Genomic DNA, 23,536 nt, shown 5'->3' with positions numbered 1-23,536 from the left:
ATGATCGGTTCACGTCACGTGTCATTTGAACTGAAGCAGTTACGGGAAAACCGCGCCAAAACGTCAAGAGCGCCAAATAGTCAAATAGTTTTTGTATAATTATTATAGAGAATGTGAAAGCTCAGACTTGGTTTCAAAATTAACAAATCGCAAAGTTTATGATCGGATTTAAGATTAATTTACAACTTTACACCAGTAGGTTGTGCTGTTGGCACTTACTCGAGGTCACTAACTTTAAAACATACAAAGTGTTGTCAATGCCAATACTTCCTTGTTTGGTTTCTTCACCATTGATTTTGTTGGTGCATTCAGATGGAAAAAAACTATTAAAACTAAATTCAACAGAATGTGTGTCACTGGGAAGAATGTGCTCCATACGACCCGTGACATGATGAACGGTTTATAATTTTCCTGTCCTGAAAATGTTCATGTTATCTTTCCGTACACCAATACTTTTATTAAAAAAAAACATTATGACTGAAGTCAAAATGACTTCTGAACACTAATCTAAATCTGAATCTAAAGAGGCCGAGCGATCATGCCTTTAGGCCGTATTATTGCAAACACAATATTATAGGCAGTACATAGTTTATCTCAGATGTTCATGCAATGTGTTCTCCACAATCTTCCGTCGTTGTTGTGTGGTTTGCATTGGCATCTGCCCTATCTGTGCTCGACACATGGAGTGTTTAGGGTGGATCCCATCAGCTGTTGAAGTGAGACACGTCCTTCAGTGTGTGTGTGTGTGTGTGTGTGTGTGTGTGTGTTCACTTGCTGCATTAATATAAAGATCATTCTGGTGTTTGGATCATTAATATAAAGATCATTCTGGTGTTTGGATCTGGATATTCAGCGAGGATGGAGTCGATGCATGTTTCACTGATTCTCATAGGTGGAGGAAACTTGTGCATATCTGATGGATGTTTTCATGTGGTGTCTGTTGACGTCTCTTTTCATTTATGTATGTATATTTTTCCACCAGGTATTTCTGTCTTGTATCCAAGGACGGGTACGTGGCTTTCTTTTCCTGCCATTTTTATCTGGGGTTATATAGATAGTAATGGTTAAGTGTGTGTTTGTGTGTGTGTTTAATACCCCAAAAAAGTGCCAAGATCACGTGTTTAGATTCCCAAGAACTGATACAGTAGTCAACATTTGAAGTGGATAAAAACCTTTCATTAAAGTTATGAATTTTGAACAATACCTGTTCTTGTCTTAGGACAACTTTGATGAACTTTTTTGATTCACTTCAAATGTTGACTACTGTAATATATATTGAATGCGATTCAAGCTGCGTTGGATGAAAGCATCTGCAAAATGCATCAATTTGAATGTGTTTGTTCACCGAGATAATTATGAACTTAATTGCATTATTGCCTGAATTATGATCCACAAACCACAAACAAAAACAACACTGAATGTCTTCATCTTCAGTACTACATCTATTGCTTTATCATTTCAAACCCAACAAACGTGTCATCAAATGCAATGACATTCTGATATTTTAAGTGTTTTAAATAAGATGCACTGCAAAAACAAAACAAAAAAACGTCTCATTTTCCTTCACAGATAACATTCTTAAATCACACATATTTACCTGAGAAGCAAAATTACTTACGTGATTAAGTTTTGTTTTTGGAAAACTGTATAAAAATAATGTGACTATGCTTAAAACAAGAAAAATATCTGACAGTTGGGTCAGAAAAAATTACTTTTTTTTTCTTCAAAAAATGATTATTGATATTACCCCATTGGCAGATGTTTTATTTTTTTTCTTGTTTTAAGCATCATTTTTTATATATTTTTCAGAAAAAGCACTTGTTATCTTCAGTCATTTTGTTTCTTCTCCAGTTAAATGTATCTTGATTTAAGAATGTTTTTTTTTATATTTTTTACTGGAAAACAAGACAGAAACTGAGGAAGAGCATATTTGTTTGCTGTGTGTGTGTGTGTGTGTGTGTGTGTGTGTGTGTGTGTGTGTGTGTGTGTGTGTGTGTGTTCTCGACTCTTTTCCTCTGTTCCAGGAGCTCTGGATGAACCGCTTGATGAACCGGTTCTGATTGGTCCGTCCGTTGCTTTAGAAGGTTCGATTGAGGATTTCTACTGCGAGATTCCTGGGATCCCGGCTTCGGTGCCTGTCCTATACGAGCTCTATGTCGAGTCAAACCCGGGGAGGATGATCGCAGAGTACAGCTCTCTGTCTGGAGAAATAGCCGCTTTTCCTCTGTTTATCAAATCCCGAAACGACGGTCGGCTCGTCTGCAAGGCCAGCAGACACAACAACACAGACATCCAGAGCTCGCTCAGTCAAGGCCTGGACCTCAAAGTCATTGGTATCTCATTAACCCTTTAAAACTACTGTATTATAAATGTTCAAAGTGATATTTTTTACACACTCTCCTCCAGTCCTTCTGTGTGTGACTGAGAGATTAGACTCTTTTATCCAGTAAAAGTCTCTGTGTAATTGTACAAACGTCCTCCTTCACCTCGAGCTTCACGAGTCTTTCTGTGTCAAATCTACACTGATTTTCATGGAAGATTGTTTCCACCAGAGAATAAAACATTTTAAAAGATAACTGCGACTTTTTATCGCAGTTATCGAGTTTACATCTTGCAATTGCGACATTATATCATGCAATTCTGACTTTATATCTCACAATTGGGTGTTATAAAGTCAGAATTGCGAGATACAAACTCGCAATTGCAAGAAAAAAAAGTCAGAATTGCGACTTTATATCACGCAATTCTGACATTATAACTTGCAAATGCGACTTTATATCACGCAATTCTGACATTATGCTTTTTTTCTTGCAATTGCGAGTTTGTATCTCACAATTCTGACTTTTTATCTCAGAATTGCGTGATATAAAGTCGCAATTGCAAGTTATGTCAGAATTGGGTGATATAAAGTCGCAATTGCAAGTTATAATGTCAGAATTGCGTGATATAAAGTCGCAATTGCAAGTTATGTCAGAATTGGGTAATATAAAGTCGCAATTGCAAGTTATAATGTCAGAATTGCGTGATATAAAGTCGCAATTGCAAGTTATGTCAGAATTGCGTGATATAAAGTCGCAATTGCAAGTTATGTCAGAATTGCGTGATATAACGTGGCAATTGCAAGTTATGTCAGAATTGCGTGATATAAAGTCGCAATTGCAAGTTATAATGTCAGAATTGCGTGATATAACGTCGCAATTGCAAATTAGGCTATAATGTCAGAATTGCGTGATATAAAGTCGCAATTGCAAGTAATGTCAGAATTGCGTGATATAAAGTCGCAATTGCAAGTTATAATGTCAGAATTGCGTGATATAACGTCGCAATTGCAAATTAGGCTATAATGTCAGAATTGATTGATATAAAGTCGCAATTGCAAGTTATAATGTCAGAATTGCGTGATATAACGTCGCAATTGCAAGTTATGTCAGAATTGCGTGATATAACGTGGCAATTGCAAGTTATGTCAGAATTGCGTGATATAAAGTCGCAATTGCAAGTTATGTCAGAATTGCGTGATATAAAGTCGCAATTGCAAGTTATGTCAGAATTGCGTGATATAACGTGGCAATTGCAAGTTATGTCAGAATGCGTGATATAAAGTCGCAATTGCAAGTTATAATGTCAGAATTGCGTGATATAACGTCGCAATTGCAAATTAGGCTATAATGTCAGAATTGCGTGATATAAAGTCGCAATTGCAAGTTATGTCAGAATTGCGTGATATAAAGTCGCAATTGCAAGTTATAATGTCAGAATTGCGTGATATAAAGTCGCAATTGCAAGTTATGTCAGAATTGCGTGATATAAAGTCGCAATTGCAAGTTATAATGTCAGAATTGCGTGATATAACGTCGCAATTGCAAATTAGGCTATAATGTCAGAATTGCGTGATATAAAGTCGCAATTGCAAGTTATGTCAGAATTGCGTGATATAAAGTCGCAATTGCAAGTTATAATGTCAGAATTGCGTGATATAACGTCGCAATTGCAAGTTATGTCAGAATTGCGTGATATAACGTGGCAATTGCAAGTTATGTCAGAATTGCGTGATATAAAGTCGCAATTGCAAGTTATGTCAGAATTGCGTGATATAAAGTCGCAATTGCAAGTTATGTCAGAATTGCGTCATATAACGTGGCAATTGCAAGTTATGTCAGAATTGCGTGATATAAAGTCGCAATTGCAAGTTATAATGTCAGAATTGCGTGATATAACGTCGCAATTGCAAATTAGGCTATAATGTCAGAATTGCGTGATATAAAGTCGCAATTGCAAGTTATGTCAGAATTGCGTGATATAAAGTCGCAATTGCAAGTTATAATGCCAGAATTGCGTGATATAACGTCGCAATTGCAAGTTAGGCTATAATGTCAGAATTGCGTGATATAAAGTCGCAATTGCAAGTTATGTCAGAATTGCGTGATATAACGTGGCAATTGCAAGTTATGTCAGAATTGCGTGATATAAAGTCGCAATTGCAAGAAAAAAAGTCAGAATTGCGACTTTATATCACGCAATTCTGACATTATAACTTGCAATTGCGACTTTATATCACGCAATTCTGAAATAAAAAGTCAGAAGAGATAAAAAGTCGTAGTAACCTTTTTTATTTTTTATTCTGTGGCGGAAACAAGCTTCCATAGATTTGATCAAGTAAACGCCAGAATAACTTTGATATTGTTAGTAATATTTTTTAGCTGGACTGAAGCAGGTTTATTGATTATCCATCATTTATTATTAAATATGATCATCAGGCTTTTAAAGAAGGTTTATTTGTTCATCTCTCAATCATCATTTCAGTACATTGCATTATTTAAAAAAAAAAACAGATCATAAAACTAAGCATTTAAACATCATCTTACTAAGACATATTATTGGCAGATGCTGATATTTATATGCATCTCATCAGAATTTCATCACTTTTTGTCCATAAATATCAACATCTTCAGCAAATTGCAGTGTTTTTGCCGTTTGTTCTGCAGTCCCGGTGGAGGACGTGACAATCGCTCCCCATCCCGCCAGTGAGACCGTGTGGGAAGGACAAACTTTGAGCCTCCAGTGCAGAGAGAGCAGAGGAACGTACGTCTCCTACGAGTGGCTTAGGAACGAAAGGCCGTACGACACGACTGGCGACACACTGATCATACACCGGCTCTCTGTGCAACACACAGGCAATTATACGTGTGTGGCATCAAACCGATTCAATGACACGATGACCTTCAGCTGCAGTGATGTCATATCTGTGCAGGTCAAAGGTATAATGGATATACAGATTAATCATCGTATTACACTACCATTCACAAGTTTGTTTTTAGAAAAAAGTGTGTTTATTTGATAAAAAAAATACTGTAAAAATTTGATATATTATTACAGCTGTGAATATATAGTAAAGTGTAATTTACTCCTGTGATCAAAGCTGAATTTTCAGCATCATTACTCCAGTCTTCAGTGTCACATGATCCTTCAGAAATCACTCTAATATGAGGATCTGATGCTCAAGACACATTTATGAGTAACACTTTACTATAAGGTTCATTAGTTACTGTATTAACTAACATGAACTAACAATGAGCAATACATTTGTTACGGTATTTATTAATCTTTGTTAATGTTAGTTTATAATAATCCAGCTGTTCATTGTGTGTTCATGTTAGTTCACAGTGCAGTAACTAATGTTAACTAATACAACCTTTGATTTTAATAATGTATTAGCAAATGTTGAAATTAATATTAACTAAGATTAATAAATGCTGTAGTTCATTCTTAGTTCATGTTAACTAATGAACGTTATTGTAAAGTGTTACCCATTTATGATTATTATCAATGTTGAAAACTGACACATTTTATTTTCCATAATTATTTGATGAATGGAAAGTTCAAAAGAACAGCTTTTATTTGAAAGGGAATCTTTTGTAACATTATAAATGTCACTTTTGATCAGTTTAATGGAGTTAAAAAAGTTTTTTCTTCTAGAGTACGTGTCGAAGCCTGAAATCTCCCTCGAGGTGGTGAAGCTTGGAGACGCTGGCTTTAGAGCCATCGTCACGTGCCGGTCTTTGAAAGGATCTCCGTTAATTACCTTCAGCCTGTTGAACGACACCGACGTCATCACGAAGAACACCACTGAAGGAACCAGCGCAATCTTCCATGTGCCGGTCGAGCTGAACCGGGTCACGGGTCGCGTGAGATGCAACGCCAGCAACGAGGGCAACTGGGTTCTGAGTGAACCGGTAAACCTGACCGGGGGTGTGTAGCTCCGTCACAGGAGCCGATCACTGCAGAATTCAAATTTCCTAATTTATTCACTCAACCCCACATCATCCAGGATGATCATGTCTTTCTTTCTTCGGTTGAAAAGAAATGAAGGTTTTTGAGGAACACACTCCAGGTGTTTCTCCATATAGGGACTTCAATGGGGTCCAACAGGTCGAAGGTCCAGATGTGAGTTTCAGTGCAGCTTCAAAGTCTCGACACGATCCAGCCGAGGAATAAGAGTCTGATCTAGACAAACCAGCGGACATTTATAACAAAATAAACATTTATATACTTTTAAACCACAGATGCTGGTCTTGCACGAGCTGTGATGCGACACACATTACGTGATCAGGGTGAAAGGTCAAGCGTGACGTAGGCGTAAGTATAGACCCAGTGTTTACAGAGCGAACGTGCAAAGACTGAGTCAAACGCCCTTTATTGATTATAAAAAGTAAAAGGTAAAACAATGTAAGTCCGCCTAATTTGATCCAATGGCGGTATTCAAATTAGCGGTGAAGGTCACATGCGCGTTCCGTCTCTTCCAATGGCAAAGGGATTTTTAATTAAATGCAATACATTATCTTATGTATTAACTCGTTTCATCTGACTCCACAAAATGAAAGTGTTTTTCAATGATATCTGTGCATCTTTAAATATACGTTAATGTTTGACTATTCCTTTTAACTCCAATGAAAATAAAGTCAAAGTCTGTTAGAATAATCAAATATAACAATTTATTATGTCAGGTAAATGTATTATAACAATTCCATAATCAATTGAAAGATAATCCATGCAAATCATCAAATGTTTTAGGATTAGATAAATAGATGCAAACCCAACATTTACGAACTACATGAGCTACCTCATGGGCTATCTGAAATACAGAAAGAGCCACGATCCCTTGCTGCCTTCCATTAAATAGCCAGACCTCATTTCATATGTAAACCTGTATTCACAGTGGAAATTTACTGTGTTCATCCCCCCAGACTTACTGGGGGCAGAAGTTGATTTACATGGTACCATTTGCTAACAGTGGAAATTAGCTTTGAGTTCACACCTTCTGGGAGTAGGAGACCACATTCATTTGTGTGCCAGATATCCCTAAACTTCTAAAAAACCTTAGTACCTTTTGTTTTACTCTTTTGGAATGAGACATCTGAACCACTCACTCTGGGACATTTAAAATGATACTAAACACAATAATCATTCACATTAAACCATATATATATTCTTATGTGAGTTTTCAGGTGATCTGCATGAAGGGGAAGGAGTGGGGGATGAGGGGAAGAAATGTAGATTAGATGATTCAGAGGTGAGACCTCTAGTCTCGGATGGGGCCTTCACAAGAGTGAGCCCAAATGCCACTATGCAGTGGGTTCTTTGTCTTCTCAAGAAGTGGTCGTTCCCTATAACCAGTTTTCCAGTCTTACAGATTCCCTCCTTGACCCCGTGGGTCACATTCGGATGAACACTTACGGGGTCAGAGTAAGACGTTTGTTGTAATCCTTGAGATGTAACTCAAAATTGTCTTTGCAATGTCAGCATCTGTAGAAGCTTAGAGGGCTGTGTTCCCCTGCAGAACACCTGTTCTCACCAGGTGTATATAGCTTGAGTCCAGCAGGTGGATGAAGCATTCAGGCTTTCTTCCGGTGATCCTGTGATGTGAGCAAAGTTCATAGAGTCAATCTAGACCTTTCAACTTGTTCAGTTGACGTGTCATCCCTTCATGGAGAAACTTTCACTTCCCTGGCACCTTCCCCATGATGATAATCTGTCCCTTCTTGACCAATCCTGTCACCTCCCAACGGTGCGGCTGTCTGGACAGACCTCAGTGGGTGAAGGGGTTCTCCTTGGCTTCCCACTGCTTTGTGTGAGACACCTGAAAAGCATCTTAAATGTCCGCTTCACGATTGAACACATATGAACTTGAACTCGCGAAGAAATCCTTAGAAACGCATAATGCAACAAAACAAAATCATGTCATATTCAATGTAAAATACCATGTTCTTGTCAGCAGGTGGGAATGGTACATCTGTCTCATATGTTTCTCAAGGTCCTGAATGGTAAGGATGTCTCATATTAAATATCCAATTCTTAAATATATATATATATATATTTTTTTGGTCTGAATTATACAAAGGAAATGCAGCAAGAGGTCAGTGTAATCAAAGCAATCAAATAAATGGTATGCATCAATACGTCTTGTAATAACAATAATATTCAAAAATAAAAAAAATATGAAGAATCACTGTTTGTTCAGGAATCTTCCAATGTAAATCACTTATACAATCTAAGAAGTGACTTGGAACATGAATGGAGATTGTTCATTCCTTGTAACAGGTGTGAGATTGTGTGTTTGTGTGAGGGTGTGTGTGTGTGTGTGTGTGTGTGTGTGTGTGTGTGTGTGTGTGTGCGTCTGTGTGTGAGTGTGATAGTTTGTGTGAGAGAAAGAGAGAGAGAGAGTGTGTGTGTGTGTGTGTGTGTGTGTGTGTGTGTGTGTGTGTTGTTGGCTAAGTCACAGTCAATGACAGGGTTGAATTGTAAATTCTGTAATTGTTTGAGGCGCTCACACTTCAGATCTATTTGTTATGATGTTTCTGTTATTAGTTGTTGTTGAGAAATCAGGGGCCCTCTGACCTTCCAACCACCCTAATAACAATCAGAAAGTTTAAACATTTTTAAATTTAATAGCAGGTCTGCCTCTGCTTTAATTTTTTTTTTGCATCATTGATTTGTGACTGTAGCCATTCATATGTATATTACAGTGTTTTCCCATGAGTTGGCAGAGTGTTGTGAATAGCGTATGCTATGTGTGCCTCGGTCATCATGGGATCAGCTTTACCATCCTATGTGTGTGAAGCTATCTGGATCTGTTAGTGTGAAGATGCACAATAGATCTTTAGTGAAGTGACACTTTTGGACTCTATGTCATCTTTATCTTCTCATGATGTGTAGTGTTCGGTCTGGATAGACTTGATCTATTCCAGGTGATGATGCTGTGAGGGTGTAGTGATGGAGGAGTGTGTTCAGTGTTCATAGGAGATGGGTGGAATCTACTGGATAACAATTGTGTTGCAAATTTTAGTTCCAGTTCTAAACTGGGAGGCCATGCTAATGTAGTGATGTGCTATTGTGAGATGTAAATGGCCTTTGAAGTGTCTTTTCACCCATCTCCCGAGTCTCAGGTTATGTTCTAACAATCGTGAGGTCCGGCCGTCCTGGCATCCGTCCCCTGAGGAATTGCAGAAGTAAACCTGACAGAAACAAATGCAGAGAGAAACACAGTTAATTCTGATGTTTTCAACAGTTTCAAATTCAGACATGTGGAATTCTTTTGCTTGCTCCATTATCATGTCCATTGCAATTTTAATTCCAGCTGTCACATGAAACCGAGTTTTCATTGACCAGGTCTGAATTATTGCTGTTGTTTCAGTGCAGTGTGCGACACCTAAAAGCTGCTCTTGCAGTCGAGCCTTCACAGTCTGCTGTGTCACAGCATTAGAGCTTTCATAACAGCCAGATCTGTGGGCATGAATTAGTTCATGGTGTCGTTCACACGTTTGGTTAGTGCAGGTCTCTAGTTACCTGCAAAAGGCTGTGGTCTGTCTGATGTTTAGTTCACACCCTCCTTCTAAATTTGCTTCCTTGATCAGTTGGCTATTACCTGTGCCACACTTCTGGGAGTGTTTTTAAAAGGCAAAAAATTAAAACACACCTCCGCCCTTTTGGCACTGGATAGCAGGTCAACGAAATCGAACTGTAAGGATTAATGTTAATGTCATACTTCTCAAATTAATGCCCTGTTTGGCGATTACAATATAATGTATATTATAATTTGAGTTATAATACAATTACATTATATTTAAGAATATAAATTAAATTATATTATTTCTGGTCTCTGAAGAGTCTCTGCTCATTCGCATGTCAATACATTTGAATATGAAAAGGCTTTCTGGCTCAGGGCTGATAAGGTGTACATTCGCTGTTTCTCCTTTCTGTTTGCTAGGTTTCGAATACCTTTTGTTCTCATTTAGTCTTTTTAAATGGCCATTCTAACGTTTGATTATTCTTTTGAACTCTTAATTTTAGTTTTATCCGTTTAGATCAGGGAATCTATATCGCTCAGCGTTCCTTCTCCCAAGGCCGCACGGCACACTCCCGTCAGTTCCAATAACCAATTCAGAGGTAATTTGACTAAATATCTGGGATCTGCCGTATTCACACGTGCAATCAGAGATATCTTTACAAGTCCCCTTGAATGCCTCCTCTAGAAATTAAATCAATGTGTCACTTTAGTAGGGACGATTGACCACCAAGAAAGAGGACAGTTTATCAACTCAACTTCCCTTAAAATGGCTTCAGGCCAAGCCCGTGGTCTTTAAACCACGCACGTTTATCCAAAGCGATCACTGACCTAAAACAGTGGATATGGACACACCCAACCCTAGGTTGATTAACCAGCGTTTGCTGATTCTAGTCGGAAATAACTTGTCCCCTCATTCAAGTACACTTAAAATGGTATCGGATATTAGCCCTCGCTAATCTGACGCGAAAGATGTGGAAATATACGAATCCAATAATCTATGGAAAAAACAGTCTTTCAGAGTCATTCAGAATTAATTCAAACGTAACCATTTACAAATTTGGTATGCGAAACAGCTCCCATAGAGTGGAGAGGTAAAGTCTACGTTCTCTAAAGCTTTGAATATGAAAAGGTTTTTTGTTTCAGGATTAATGAGATGCGCGTTCACAGTTTCTGATTCTCATCTATGTTCCTTTGCGTGGTTTTACCGCAGCTATGGGAGTTTTCCACCAAGGATACAAGGATTCAGACTATATGAAGGCAAAGTCATTTTAACGTTTGATAATTCTTTTCATTCTTTACTTATTTTTTTTTTTTCGTTTTTAGATTAGGAAACTATATCGCTGTGCAGTCCTTCTCTAAAGTCCGCACGACACACTCTCGCCAGGTCCGGTCATCAAATCAGAGGTCATTTGAAAATGATACCGGATGTTAGCCATCGCTAAACTGACGCAAAAGATGTGGCGCGTTCGTGGTTTCTGACTTTCAAATTCATTGTGAATCACATTATAACCACATTCAGCATAGAGACACACGCGTTTAATTCAGTTCACACAGGAAACGTGGCCTAGAATACAACATCAACAGCCTTTACCTAAGTGTTCCAAATACACAAACAGTAAAGCAATCCTGTGTTTAAAGAATAAACTTACAATTAGCCTATGTGCACATATGGTGGCACAAACAACTATAAAGTGTGTTCTATGAGTGCATTACAATGTTTAAAGCACAACTCCAAATTTGAAAATACAAATTATTGCATTATTGCTTTTTAATCCCATCTGTGTTAAAGTGGAAGCTTTCAAATGCAATATAGAGTTTGTCAAGAATATTATTCAATGTGGCTTCGTTTTTTAAGTAGCATGGGCAAAACCGTACTAGCATTTAGCTTAGTCTCCTTTTGGAAGCAGCATGGACAATAACATTTAGCTTAGCCTTGAGATCCGATTTTAGCCTGTAAATCATCCTGTTTTTCCAAATTTAGCTTTTTATAAACAATGCATCAATCTGCCTTTTTATTTATAAAATCACGTGTTCTCCGATTTCTCCGTTTACAAACTTAGATTTTTCTTTCTGTTGTTTGCCGATTCTCTTCACGTGTTGCTAGTTCGTTTCAACAAAGCCAATACCACAATGGCGACAAACATGCGGCTGATTTGAAAACTTTTAGGGTTTGTTTTACAGCTCCTCATCAAGTAACGTTACACGAAAAACATTTGGAAGATGTTATTCCGATTTTAGGTTTCGTTTTTAGTTGCTTAGGCAAACAAGGATATCTTTAATCTATTAACAAGGGTTTTCATTCTTCATCTGCGCTGTCGCTTATCACGTCCTCACGTATTTCAGTTCCGGACTAAACAAAGGGCTTTTCTACCCGTAACAATGCAAACAACATTTTCTCAACACTTCTCAAAAGGGAAGAAAAAAGTTGACTTACCGCAGCGGCAGAAGAAAGAGAAGATGTTCAAACCTCATGTTGATTTAAAAATCCCCATACTTTGCTGGAAAGGACGTTGCTCGCGAAATCCTGTTGCGATCACGTCGCGGGGGTCACCAATTTGTAAGTCCGTCTAATTCGATCCAATGGCGGTATCGATTAGAGGTGAAGGTTTCAATGCGTTCCGTCTCATCCAATGGCAAAGGGATTTTTAATTAAATACAATACATTCTATCTTATGTATTAATTCGTTTCATCTGACTCCATAAAATATGAAAGTCAACTGAGTATAATATTTTCAGGTGTCAAGGGCACCAGGTTCAACTAGGGCTGTCACTTTTGTGAAAAAATCCTGTTCGATTTTTGAGACATAAGTGTTCATTGAATCGATTGTAAAATTGATTTTCCATGTCTAAAGACGTTTCCATTTTCAACACCAAATACAGGCAAATCCACGGACACCTAACAGGCGTTAGGACGAGCGTAAAGAGGGCGCTCGCGACGCACAAGTCAGCAATATTCCTGATGATTTATTGGTGAAGTTTCGTCACAATGAGAAACAGGAGCGCAACATTCAGGGATTGAGATTAACACCCTCGACCCGCCAGATGCGGGTACAAATGAACTTTGGCGGGAAACGCCGTCAAATCACGTGCCAAACTGGCGTTTCTATGTGTAGCCTGTGGGTTTGAGACGTTTGTTTTGGTTCTTTTTTTCCATCTCTCTCCTTCACCACTTCGGCTCGCTTTCACTCCCCCCCGTGCTGCTACGGTACCTAATGTGGGTGGGAGTGGTTAGAATTGAGAGCAGGCAGGTATATAGGCATCTGGGGTCCTTATGCCGATAGCCATGCATTGTAGCTAGCTGCTAACGGGTTGGAGCGCGGCAGTATTCCGGGGTGCTGTTAGCGCAAGGTGGCGAGTGACTGCCAACAGCACGACTGTTGGTGTGTATGCTTCTGAAACGTGTGGGAACGCCTAGATTGACGAACTCGGAGGTACATTTTAATCTGACTGTGTTAGCGTTCCCTGCTTGTTTATTGTTTTGGTTGTAATGGGGCTCCGGTGTTATGTTCACCAGCGTTTCGTGAGCCTGGTGAAAGTGGGATGCGGCGAAACACTGTCTACCCACACAATCACCTGACGGCAGGCGGGTACGTAATGGCTATGATTATTATGTGTGTGGTAAAAAGGGAATGTGCGTTAAGCAGCTTTATGTAAATAGATTGACTGATGATGAATTTATTGTCTGGTGGTTGGCATGTGTGCGGGGGTTTAGTAGCTATATAAGGGACTGACTGCTTATAAATTTTAGGCACACAGAGCACTCAACTGCGTCTCTTGTTTTTTTATAGAGGCTACAGCCAATCCATTGTCGGCTGCTGTTCTTTTGAATGTTTAAATGTGTATGAATGTGCAGGTGCTGCTTTTTAGACAGTTTCTTTGGTAAATGTTTTTTTCTTTTTTTTTTCCTGCTAACCGGTGGATTGTAAGATATTGGTGTTAGTGAACTAATTGTGACCACCGGCTAGCGATTTTTCTTCTTTTCGTATTTGTTTGTTTCATCCCCCTCCCCAGTAGTAGTCTTGGGGTGGGTCGGGCCCATAGGAAAGACTAGCGCACCAGGTTCTAGCTTAATTTGAGTGTTTCACCCATTTGGGGAACCAATGTGTGCTGTGTAATGCTGTGACGTGTGCACCTTTTAGAAATGGCTCAAGGAGCGTGATTGCTGTGGGTGTGAAGGCTGAGTTTATAGTGTTGGTTCTACATCAAGGGTGCGCCTTAGTTCACGTGTGGTATTGAAACCTAGGCCTGGGCCGGCTTGTAATCCGGTGGCCCACCCTCCTATGTACTATCCCTATGTTAAATTATGTATTTTCATGTTATTTATGGACAACCAAAAGCGACTCATGTTTTTTACTAAAACCAAAAAAATAAAGATTGTATTTTTTTACACTTTGTTAATCCAAGCCTGGGCATGCTTTTGTTGTAACATAGAGTCCTCTTGCTCTTACTAGTCCTGTCCAAGGGGTGGCGTAGTAAGCACTGCCATAGCCCTACGGGGGGGCTACATTTTGGCGCAGTCGGCAGGGTCAACATTTGAGTCGCTAGGTTAGTCTACTTAAGCAGCACCTGTGTATGTGTGTGTGTGTGTGTGTCTGTGAGAGAGAATACACCAACGTGTATAGAGAACAGCAGCTGGCAATATGAGTGATGGAGAAGAGTCCGTGGGAGAGTTACAGCAGCTGCGACGACGGTTGGAGCAGCTCCAGGCTGAAAATGAGAGACTTTCGGGGGGTGGGACAGCGGGCACTGCTAGTAGCAGTGTTACTAGTACCCAGCCTGTCCGAAGGGAGCAAGCGCTTTTTATACCTCGAGAGCGGCGGTGCCCGAAGTTTTCTGGCTCTGCAAGTGCAGGGTCTTTGTCTGTTGAAGAATGGATTGAAGAAGCGAAAAGTTGTATTCGGGCAATGCATATGTCTAATTTTGATAAGGCATTGTTTTTGTTTGATCACTTAGAGGGTGAAGCCCGGAATGAGGTTAAGTATCGTCCTACAGCCACCCGTGAAAACCCTGAGTCGATAATTGAAGTCTTAAGGGAAGTGTATGGGTGTGCTAAGTCGTATGTGTACTGGCAACAGCGTTTCTTTAATAGAAAGCAGAAAGACAATGAAAGTTTGTTTGAGTTTTCTCATGCGTTAATGGAAATGTTGGATAAGGTAAAACAGTCAAATGAAGGTGCCATCAGAAACCCTGATATTGTTCTGCGAGACCAGTTCTGTGAAAATGTCTCTGATCCTATGTTACGTAGAGAACTCAAGAGATTGGTACGAGCAGATAGCGGGTTGACTCTTCCAGCCATACGGAAGGAAGCTATAAGGTGGGTGCAGGAGGGTCAGTCCAACCGAGACCGTAGTTACCGTACTCCAGGAGTAAGCAGTGAAGCTCAGGTTGTGTCGCAATGTGTTACAGCCCCCCAGTCATCAGAATTCGCTGAATTAAAAGACTTGGTCCTTAAGCAACATGCTCAGTTGGACATGCTCGTAAGGCAGTTAGGACATCCTAGTGGTAGATCACAGGCCCCTCCATCACACCGGGGTGGGCGATACAAACGCGCCCCCAATGGTCAGCCCATTTGTTTGCGGTGCGATCAACCAGGCCATATAGCCCGCTACTGCCAGGCAGCTCCCTCCACACATAATAGTAGGTCAATTCCACGGTTACCCCCTGATATCCCCCCTAACCTAGCATCAGGCCCAGACAACCTCCTTAGTCAGTCGGGAAACTAGCAACTCCCAGTGTGCAGAGCCACATACTGGGAAGGGATGAGTATGGCTCATTGCATCCTCAATCATATGATAAGTTAGTTAAAAAATTTCCTGTATTGTCTGTTTTGATGGGAGATGTAACGGTTCCATGCTTGATTGACACTGGGTCAATGGTGACCACCATCACCGAGAGTTTCTTTCGAGAGCATTTCCATCACCTACAAAAGAAAGATTGTAGATGGCTTGGGCTTAAGGCCGCTAATGGTTTAGACATCCCCTATGTTGGTTACCTAGAGTTGGATGTGGGGGTATTGGGGCAATGCATTCCGGGGAGGGGAATTTTAATTGTGAAAGACCCAGAGAATAGCACTCTTAAAGATCGCAAGCTCATAACACCCGGGATACTGGGAATGAATGTAATTGGGGAATGTTATCAGGTCCTTTTTAAACAACATGGCTCACAGCTCTTCCACTTCCCTCCTGTGAAATCGGCAGCACCGGCAGCCCGTCGTGCATTGAGACACTGTGAACAGATCCAGGCCATTGTAAATGCACCGAAGCCGTTCAAAGTGAAAGTCCATGGGAAAGGGGCAGTCTGTCTTGAGGCCGGAGCCCTAACCATGGTCCCGGTTACATGCCCCCAGCTTGAGTCCGCAGCGTTTTTGCTAGAGCCATTGGGCTTTGATGAGGAGCAATTGCCTGAAGGCCTATTGGTGTCCCCTACCCTGGTGCCGGCGAGAAAGGGTTTTGTATATGCCCCTGTAGTGAATGTTGGTAACACAAAGGTATGGTTGCCCCCACGCCATCCTATTGGCACTGTCCAAGTTGTGGCTGCGGCTGCAACGGGAACCGCTGCTTCCATATCAGTTGACCCTTTATGGGAACAGTGTCAAGCTTATGTCTCAACACAGAGGGTAGTTGAGTGCTGCAGTGTCCCTGAGTTTACAGCGCCAGACTTCCCGGGGTTGACCCCGCAACAAGCTGCAGAGGCCAGAGCCCTCTTGTTCCAGTACAGTAACATCTTTTCCCAAGGGGAGGGGGATCTAGGATGCACGTCTTTAATCAGCCATGAGATTCCCCTGTTGGACAATGCTCCTGTTCGGCAGCCATACCGTAGAATTCCACCCTCCCAGTATGAAACAGTAAAGGCACACATCCAACAGCTCTTAGATAGTAAAGTCATCAGAGAAAGTAGCAGTCCATATTCGTCTCCGATAGTCTTGGTGACTAAGAAGGATGGGAGTTTACGCCTCTGTGTCGATTACAGGCAGTTAAACGCAAAAACCCGCCGTGACGCTTATCCCCTTCCTCGTATAGAAGAATCATTGGATGCACTTTCAGGAGCGAAATGGTTTTCCACCTTGGACCTTGCAAGTGGATACAATCAGGTTCCAATGGTGGAGCAGGATAAATCAAAGACTGCCTTCTGTACCCCTTTTGGGCTGTTCGAGTTTAACAGAATGGCCTTCGGACTGTGCAATGCACCTGGAACGTTCCAGCGTTTGATGGAGCGTATGTTCGGCGATTGCAGATATCAGTCCGTTTTACTGTACCTGGACGATGTGATCGTCTTTTCTACCACCGTTCAGCAGCATCTGGAAAGACTGGGAGAGGTGTTTTCCCGTCTGCAAAAACAGGGACTAAAAGTGAAACTGTCAAAATGCCACTTCTTCCAGCGCCAGGTCAGTTACTTGGGGCATGTGGTCTCTGCTGAGGGAGTTGCTACGGATCCCGCCAAGATAGAGGTGGTCAAGGAGTGGAGACGTCCTGGACACCTGGCCGAATTACGATCTTTTCTCGGTTTCGCGAGCTATTATCGGCGCTTCGTGGAGGGATTTTCAAAGTTGGCAGCCCCACTTCACCAGCTGGTAGGGAGACTCAGCGGACCCCGAAGAAAGGGAAAGACCCCCCCAGTTCCGCTGGCATCGGCATGGGACGAGGGATGTGAGCGAGCATTTCTGTCGCTGAAGGAGCGACTTACCTCGGCCCCAGTACTGGCATATGCCGACTTTAAGAAGCCTTTCATCTTGGAGGTAGATGCCAGTTACGGAGGCCTGGGTGCAGTCCTTTCCCAAGAACATGAAGGGAAGGTGCGCCCAGTTGCATTTGCCAGTCGGGGACTCAGAGCTGCCGAAAGAAACATGGAGAATTATAGCTCCATGAAGCTGGAACTACTTGCGGTAAAGTGGGCGGTAACAGAAAAGTTCCGTGAATATTTGCTGGGGAACCATTTCTCAATCCTCACTGATAATAACCCCCTGAGCCATCTGCTTACGGCAAAGCTGGGCACAACCGAACAGCGGTGGGCTTCTCAGCTGGCGTCATTCAATTTTACCCTCAGATATCGGCCGGGCAAGAGCAATCAGAATGCGGATGCTCTTTCTCGTCAGTACCTGGAACGTTTCACCGTCGGGACGGAGGTCCCCGCCCTGGGCGCATTGACCAGCCTTGGTCTGACACCTGTCATAGAGGGCCAATGCGGGGAGGTGGTGGCCCTACCGGGGCGTACACCTCAGGATCTAAGTTCGCTTCAGGAAGCCGACCTAGTCATTGGACCCGTGAAGAAGTACTATCACGAAGGGCGGCGGCCAGGGGCAGCGGAGCGTGGAGTGTTGCCCAAATCCAGCAGAGCCCTGCTCCGACACTGGGACCGCCTAGTCGACGAGGAAGGAGTTCTTTATCGCCTGATTCATGCAACAGGGGGAGGTCCGGAGACTCTCCAGTTATTGCTGCCCCAGTGCCTGCAAGCAGAAGTTCTACGGAGTGTCCACGACGAGCAGGGGCACCAAGGCACGGAAAGAACACTCCAGCTACTCCGGAGTCGATGTTTTTGGCCCAGTATGACTAAAGATGCTGAACAGTGGTGCCAGCAGTGCCAGCGATGCGTTGTGGGGAAGGCGGTCCAGCCTAAAGTCCGTACATATTGGTCTACGATGCAAGCCACTCGACCAAATGAAATCTTAGCTCTGGACTTTACTCTGCTAGAGCCGGCTAGTTATGGACGAGAGAATGTCTTGATCCTCAGAGACATATTCACAAAGTACTCGCAGGCTGTCCCTACTAAAGACCAAAAAGCGCACACGGTGGCCAGGGCTCTGGTGCAGCAATGGTTCCACAGGTTTGGTCCCCCAGCCCGTGTACACTCCGACCGGGGACGAAACTTTGAGAGCCTCCTGATCCGGCAACTGTGTCAGACGTACGGTATACAAAAGAGCCGCACCACTCCGTACCACCCTCAAGGTAACGCCCAGTGCGAGCGGTTCAACCGCACACTTCACGACTTGCTGCGCACCCTACCCGAGACAGAGAAGCGTCGTTGGCCACACCATCTGCCTCAGCTCACCTTTGCCTATAATGTTACTCCCCACCAGACCACAGGGCATACCCCATATTATTTGATGTTTGGCCACCATCCAAGACTGCCAGTTGATTTCTTGCTTGGTACCAGAGAGGCTGTCCCAGACACCAACACCCTAGAAGAGTGGGTTGAAAAACACCAGCAAAGCGTCAGGATGGCTCATGAACACGTCAGACAGAGATCAGAAGAATTGGCTCTCCGGCGGAACCAGAGCCATAATGATCAGGTGAATGATGCTGGCTTCCAAGAAGGGGATTTGATCTATCTGCGGAATCACCCCTATGGGAGAAATAAAATCCAGGACTACTGGAACTCTGTAGCCTATCGAGTGGTGCGCTGCCCTTCTGGAGCAGGAGCGGTATACACGGTGATTCCTGCAGATGCGGGTGGATCTGTTCGACAGGTGCATCGCTCTGAGATGCGCGGCGTCCCTGCGGGATTGAGGCCCGGGCCTGGTGGGTTTCCTGGTCCAGCTCGGGAAGAGGAGACCCCCGAAGACCCTCCTGTTGGTGACGATGGTTATGCCCAGGATGTGATCATTTGGTATGGTGCTGAACAAGAGCCCCAAGCTGCACCTGCTTCAACCGGCACTTCAGCGTTGGAGGAAATTGACATTGAAGATACAGCTGAGGTGCCTGAGGACAACACTGTGGCCATGCGGCGTTCAGCGAGGTCTACAGCAGGGCAACATTCCAATCCTTACCATCTACCCAGGTCGATTAGGGGCATAAATTATGGTCCATCGGAAATGGGGGATGAAGACCCCCAGACATGAGGTGTCATCGTCGGGGCGCCGATTCATTTGGAGGGGGTGGATTGTAGCCTGTGGGTTTGAGACGTTTGTTTTGGTCCTTTTTTTCCATCTCTCTCCTTCACCACTTCGGCTTGCTTTCACTCCCCCCCGTGCTGCTACGGTACCTAATGTGGGTGGGAGTGGTTAGAATTGAGAGCAGGCAGGTATATAGGCATCTGGGGTCCTTATGCCGTTAGCCATGCATTGTAGCTAGCTGCTAACGGGTTGGAGCGCGGCAGTATTCCGGGGTGCTGTTAGCGCAAGGTGGCGAGTGACTGCCAACAGCACGACTGTTGGTGTGTATGCTTCTGAAACGTGTGGGAACGCCTAGATTGACGAACTCGGAGGTACATTTTAATCTGACTGTGTTAGCGTTCCCTGCTTGTTTATTGTTTTGGTTGTAATGGGGCTCCGGTGTTATGTTCACCAGCGTTTCGTGAGCCTGGTGAAAGTGGGATGCGGCGAAACACTGTCTACCCACACAATCACCTGACGGCAGGCGGGTATGTAATGGCTATGATTATTATGTGTGTGGTAAAAAGGGAATGTGCGTTTAGCAGCTTTATGTAAATAGATTGACTGATGATGAATTTATTGTCTGGTGGTTGGCATGTGTGCGGGGGTTTAGTAGCTATATAAGGGACTGACTGCTTATAAATTTTAGGCACACAGAGCACTCAACTGCGTCTCTTGTTTTTTTATAGAGGCTACAGCCAATCCATTGTCGGCTGCTGTTCTTTTGAATGTTTAAATGTGTATGAATGTGCAGGTGCTGCTTTTTAGACAGTTTCTTTGGTAAATGTTTTTTTCTTTTTTTTTTCCTGCTAACCGGTGGATTGTAAGATATTGGTGTTAGTGAACTAATTGTGACCACCGGCTAGCGATTTTTCTTCTTTTCGTATTTGTTTGTTTCATCCCCCTCCCCAGTAGTAGTCTTGGGGTGGGTCGGGCCCATAGGAAAGACTAGCGCACCAGGTTCTAGCTTAATTTGAGTGTTTCACCCATTTGGGGAACCAATGTGTGCAGTGTAATGCTGTGACGTGTGCACCTTTTAGAAATGGCTCAAGGAGCGTGATTGCTGTGGGTGTGAAGGCTGTGTTTATAGTGTTGGTTCTACATCAAGGGTGCGCCTTAGTTCACGTGTGGTATTGAAACCTAGGCCTGGGCCGGCTTGTAATCCGGTGGCCCACCCTCCTATGTACTATCCCTATGTTAAATTATGTATTTTCATGTTATTTATGGACAACCAAAAGCGACTCATGTTTTTTACTGAAACCAAAAAAATAAAGATTGTATTTTTTTACACTTTGTTAATCCAAGCCTGGGCATGCTTTTGTTGTAACATAGAGTCCTCTTGCTCTTACTAGTCCTGTCCAAGGGGTGGCGTAGTAAGCACTGCCATAGCCCTACGGGGGGGGGGGGGGGGCTACATATGTTTACTCACTTTGCTGGGGAAGTTCGTGTAAGACAAATCTGTGCGGATTTAGTGCAAATACGCAACTCGTGGTCCTCATGATATATTAAATATATTATATATTAAATTTCTGGCTCACTTGAACACACACGTCACTAAGCAACAAATAACGGCGCGCTTGTTCACTTGCATTGAAGTAATAGAGAATATTAAATAGCATTTGGTGAACAGAAAAGACATTGTTATTTTACAACATCCTACATGTTCTGTGTGCTGTATTGATCTGTCCACCTAAAACACATTTTTGGTAAAAAAGAAAAGAAAAAAAAGCCGTTAAAATCGATTCCCTATTTTCGTTTTCGATACTTGTGTTGGTTGGTCCGATCGCATGTAAACAACAAAAACGCGAATCTCTGGAGGCAATGATGTCATGCACATGCGTGTTACGTGTTCAGTCTATAGTGTTTCATCGCCATCTACTGGCCTGGCAGCAGAATACAGCGTTATTAATCTTTTTCGTGGATCCGTGTCTGTACGCGGAAAACTCAAAGGAAAAACTTCTCCGTTTTAAGCATAGCGTTGTCGTGTAAACGTACTCTTAGAATAATCACTGCAATATTACATTAAAAAAAATTGTCAGTTTTGATTTCATGGTGACTTTAGAGAAAGTTGATGATGCTTTTGTTTCGTATGTTCTTGCACAGATTTGTCAGCGACGCCCATGGAGGTCATTGCGTTAGTTTTCTGTGGTTTCCTATTGATGGTGATCGTAGGAGCCTCATGTTTTCTGTTCTGGAGCACCAAGCGCAGAAACAACTCCTGGAAACATGGCATTAACCGTAAGTTCAGTCCACTCGTTTCATCATGTGTTTTTGGCACAAGGTCTTTATCATGCTTTTCTTTCTCTTTCTCCTTCAGATGAGATCCAGTCTGATGCGATGCCGTGAGTTTTAGTCTCTCAAAAGCTTCATTTGGATATGATGCCGTGTAAGGAACGGATCTAATCTCTCTTCTGTTCTTCTCAGCAGAATGAACTTTCCAGCTGACGTTTCCTTTAAACCTCAAACTGTGGAAATGAAAACATTCATCGTGAATTTTGCGGACTAGACCAGACCAGACCTGCTCCAACCACACTATAGTTTCTAGGGATCCTGAAGACCTTGGTTAGCTGGTTCAGGTGTATTTAATTATGGTTGGAGCTAAACTTTTTGTTGTAAATGTGTCGTATGTTTAAGATTGTAAGGCTTTTATATACCAAGTAAATGTTTAATTTACCAAATGTTGCTATTGAACTTGCTTTAATAATTAATAAATAAATAGATAGATAAGATAAATAAATTAATTAATAAATACAGGGTCAAAAACATTAGTGACATTGTTGTATTATCAATGATCATGACAATCCAACACTGTAAAAAATATATTGTTACAAACAAAAGTATTGGAGTCATTTTTTGTGAAGGACTTTTTTTTTAAACAAGGGCTTGGTTTTAACACAGAATTCAAGATTCAATTCGATTCACACGCTCTTGACGTCGGTATATTATGATCTCAATTTGATTCATTTGCATATCAGGTACAGTATGTCGATTTTTTTTTTCTTACAGAAAACAGGGAACCTTGTCAGTTAGATATCTATGTTAGATGATGATAACACTCAAGTGTAAACATTTATATTGCACATAACAGTTTTATATTTAGTAATATAATTATGTTTTACACCAGATCGTTGTAAAAATTTACACATTTCAACGACTTATTCACGAAATATCATGAAACATCAATGAATGTCTGTTCTGAGGTAAATGTGACGACGTGACATCGTTCTCAAGCTGTTTTATTGACGTCTTTTCGCGTTTAAAACACTAGCTGAGCGATTACATGAGACATGATTCCTTTCAGTAAGTGGTTCTGTATCTTTCAACATACCTTCTGAGGTTATTCATGTTTATTCCGTGCTATTATTACTAGTCGGGCAGAGGAACAGATGATCGGTTCACGTCACGTGTCATTTGAACTGAAGCAGTTACGGGAAAACCGCGCCAAAACGTCAAGAGCGCCAAATAGTTTTTGTATAATTATTATAGAGAATGTGAAAGCTCAGACTTGGTTTCAAAATTAACAAATCGCAAAGTTTATGATCGGATTTAAGATTAATTTACAACTTTACACCAGTAGGTTGTGCTGTTGGCACTTACTCGAGGTCACTAACTTTAAAACATACAAAGTGTTGTCAATGCCAATACTTCCTTGTTTGGTTTCTTCACCATTGATTTTGTTGGTGCATTCAGATGGAAAAAAACTATTAAAACTAAATTCAACAGAATGTGTGTCACTGGGAAGAATGTGCTCCATACGACCCATGACATGATGAACGGTTTATAATTTTCCTGTCCTGAAAATGTTCATGTTATCTTTCCGTACA

At 41.9% G+C, this 23,536-nt stretch overlaps 1 protein-coding gene across 1 annotated transcript; it reads left to right on the top strand.

The window, feature by feature from the left end:
- The first annotated feature begins 2,023 nt into the window (after positions 1–2,023).
- LOC130076630 (Fc receptor-like protein 5) lies at positions 2,024–22,549 on the top strand. Its single transcript, XM_056241782.1, has 6 exons — positions 2,024–2,333; positions 4,986–5,258; positions 5,977–6,249; positions 21,816–21,950; positions 22,030–22,054; positions 22,137–22,549. The coding sequence occupies exons 1-6, from the start codon at positions 2,177–2,179 to the stop codon at positions 22,216–22,218; spliced, it is 945 nt and encodes a 314-aa protein (XP_056097757.1). The 5' UTR covers positions 2,024–2,176; the 3' UTR covers positions 22,219–22,549.
- The last annotated feature ends 987 nt before the right edge of the window (positions 22,550–23,536 follow it).

Source organism: Rhinichthys klamathensis, unplaced genomic scaffold (assembly GCF_029890125.1).
Source record: "Rhinichthys klamathensis goyatoka isolate OS25496 unplaced genomic scaffold, OSU_Roscu_1.1 h1tg000672l_1, whole genome shotgun sequence".
NCBI classification, from domain to species: Eukaryota; Metazoa; Chordata; class Actinopteri; order Cypriniformes; family Leuciscidae; genus Rhinichthys; species Rhinichthys klamathensis.
The sequence above is the reverse complement of the archived record's forward strand: the minus strand, read 5'-3'. Positions and strand labels throughout refer to the sequence as shown.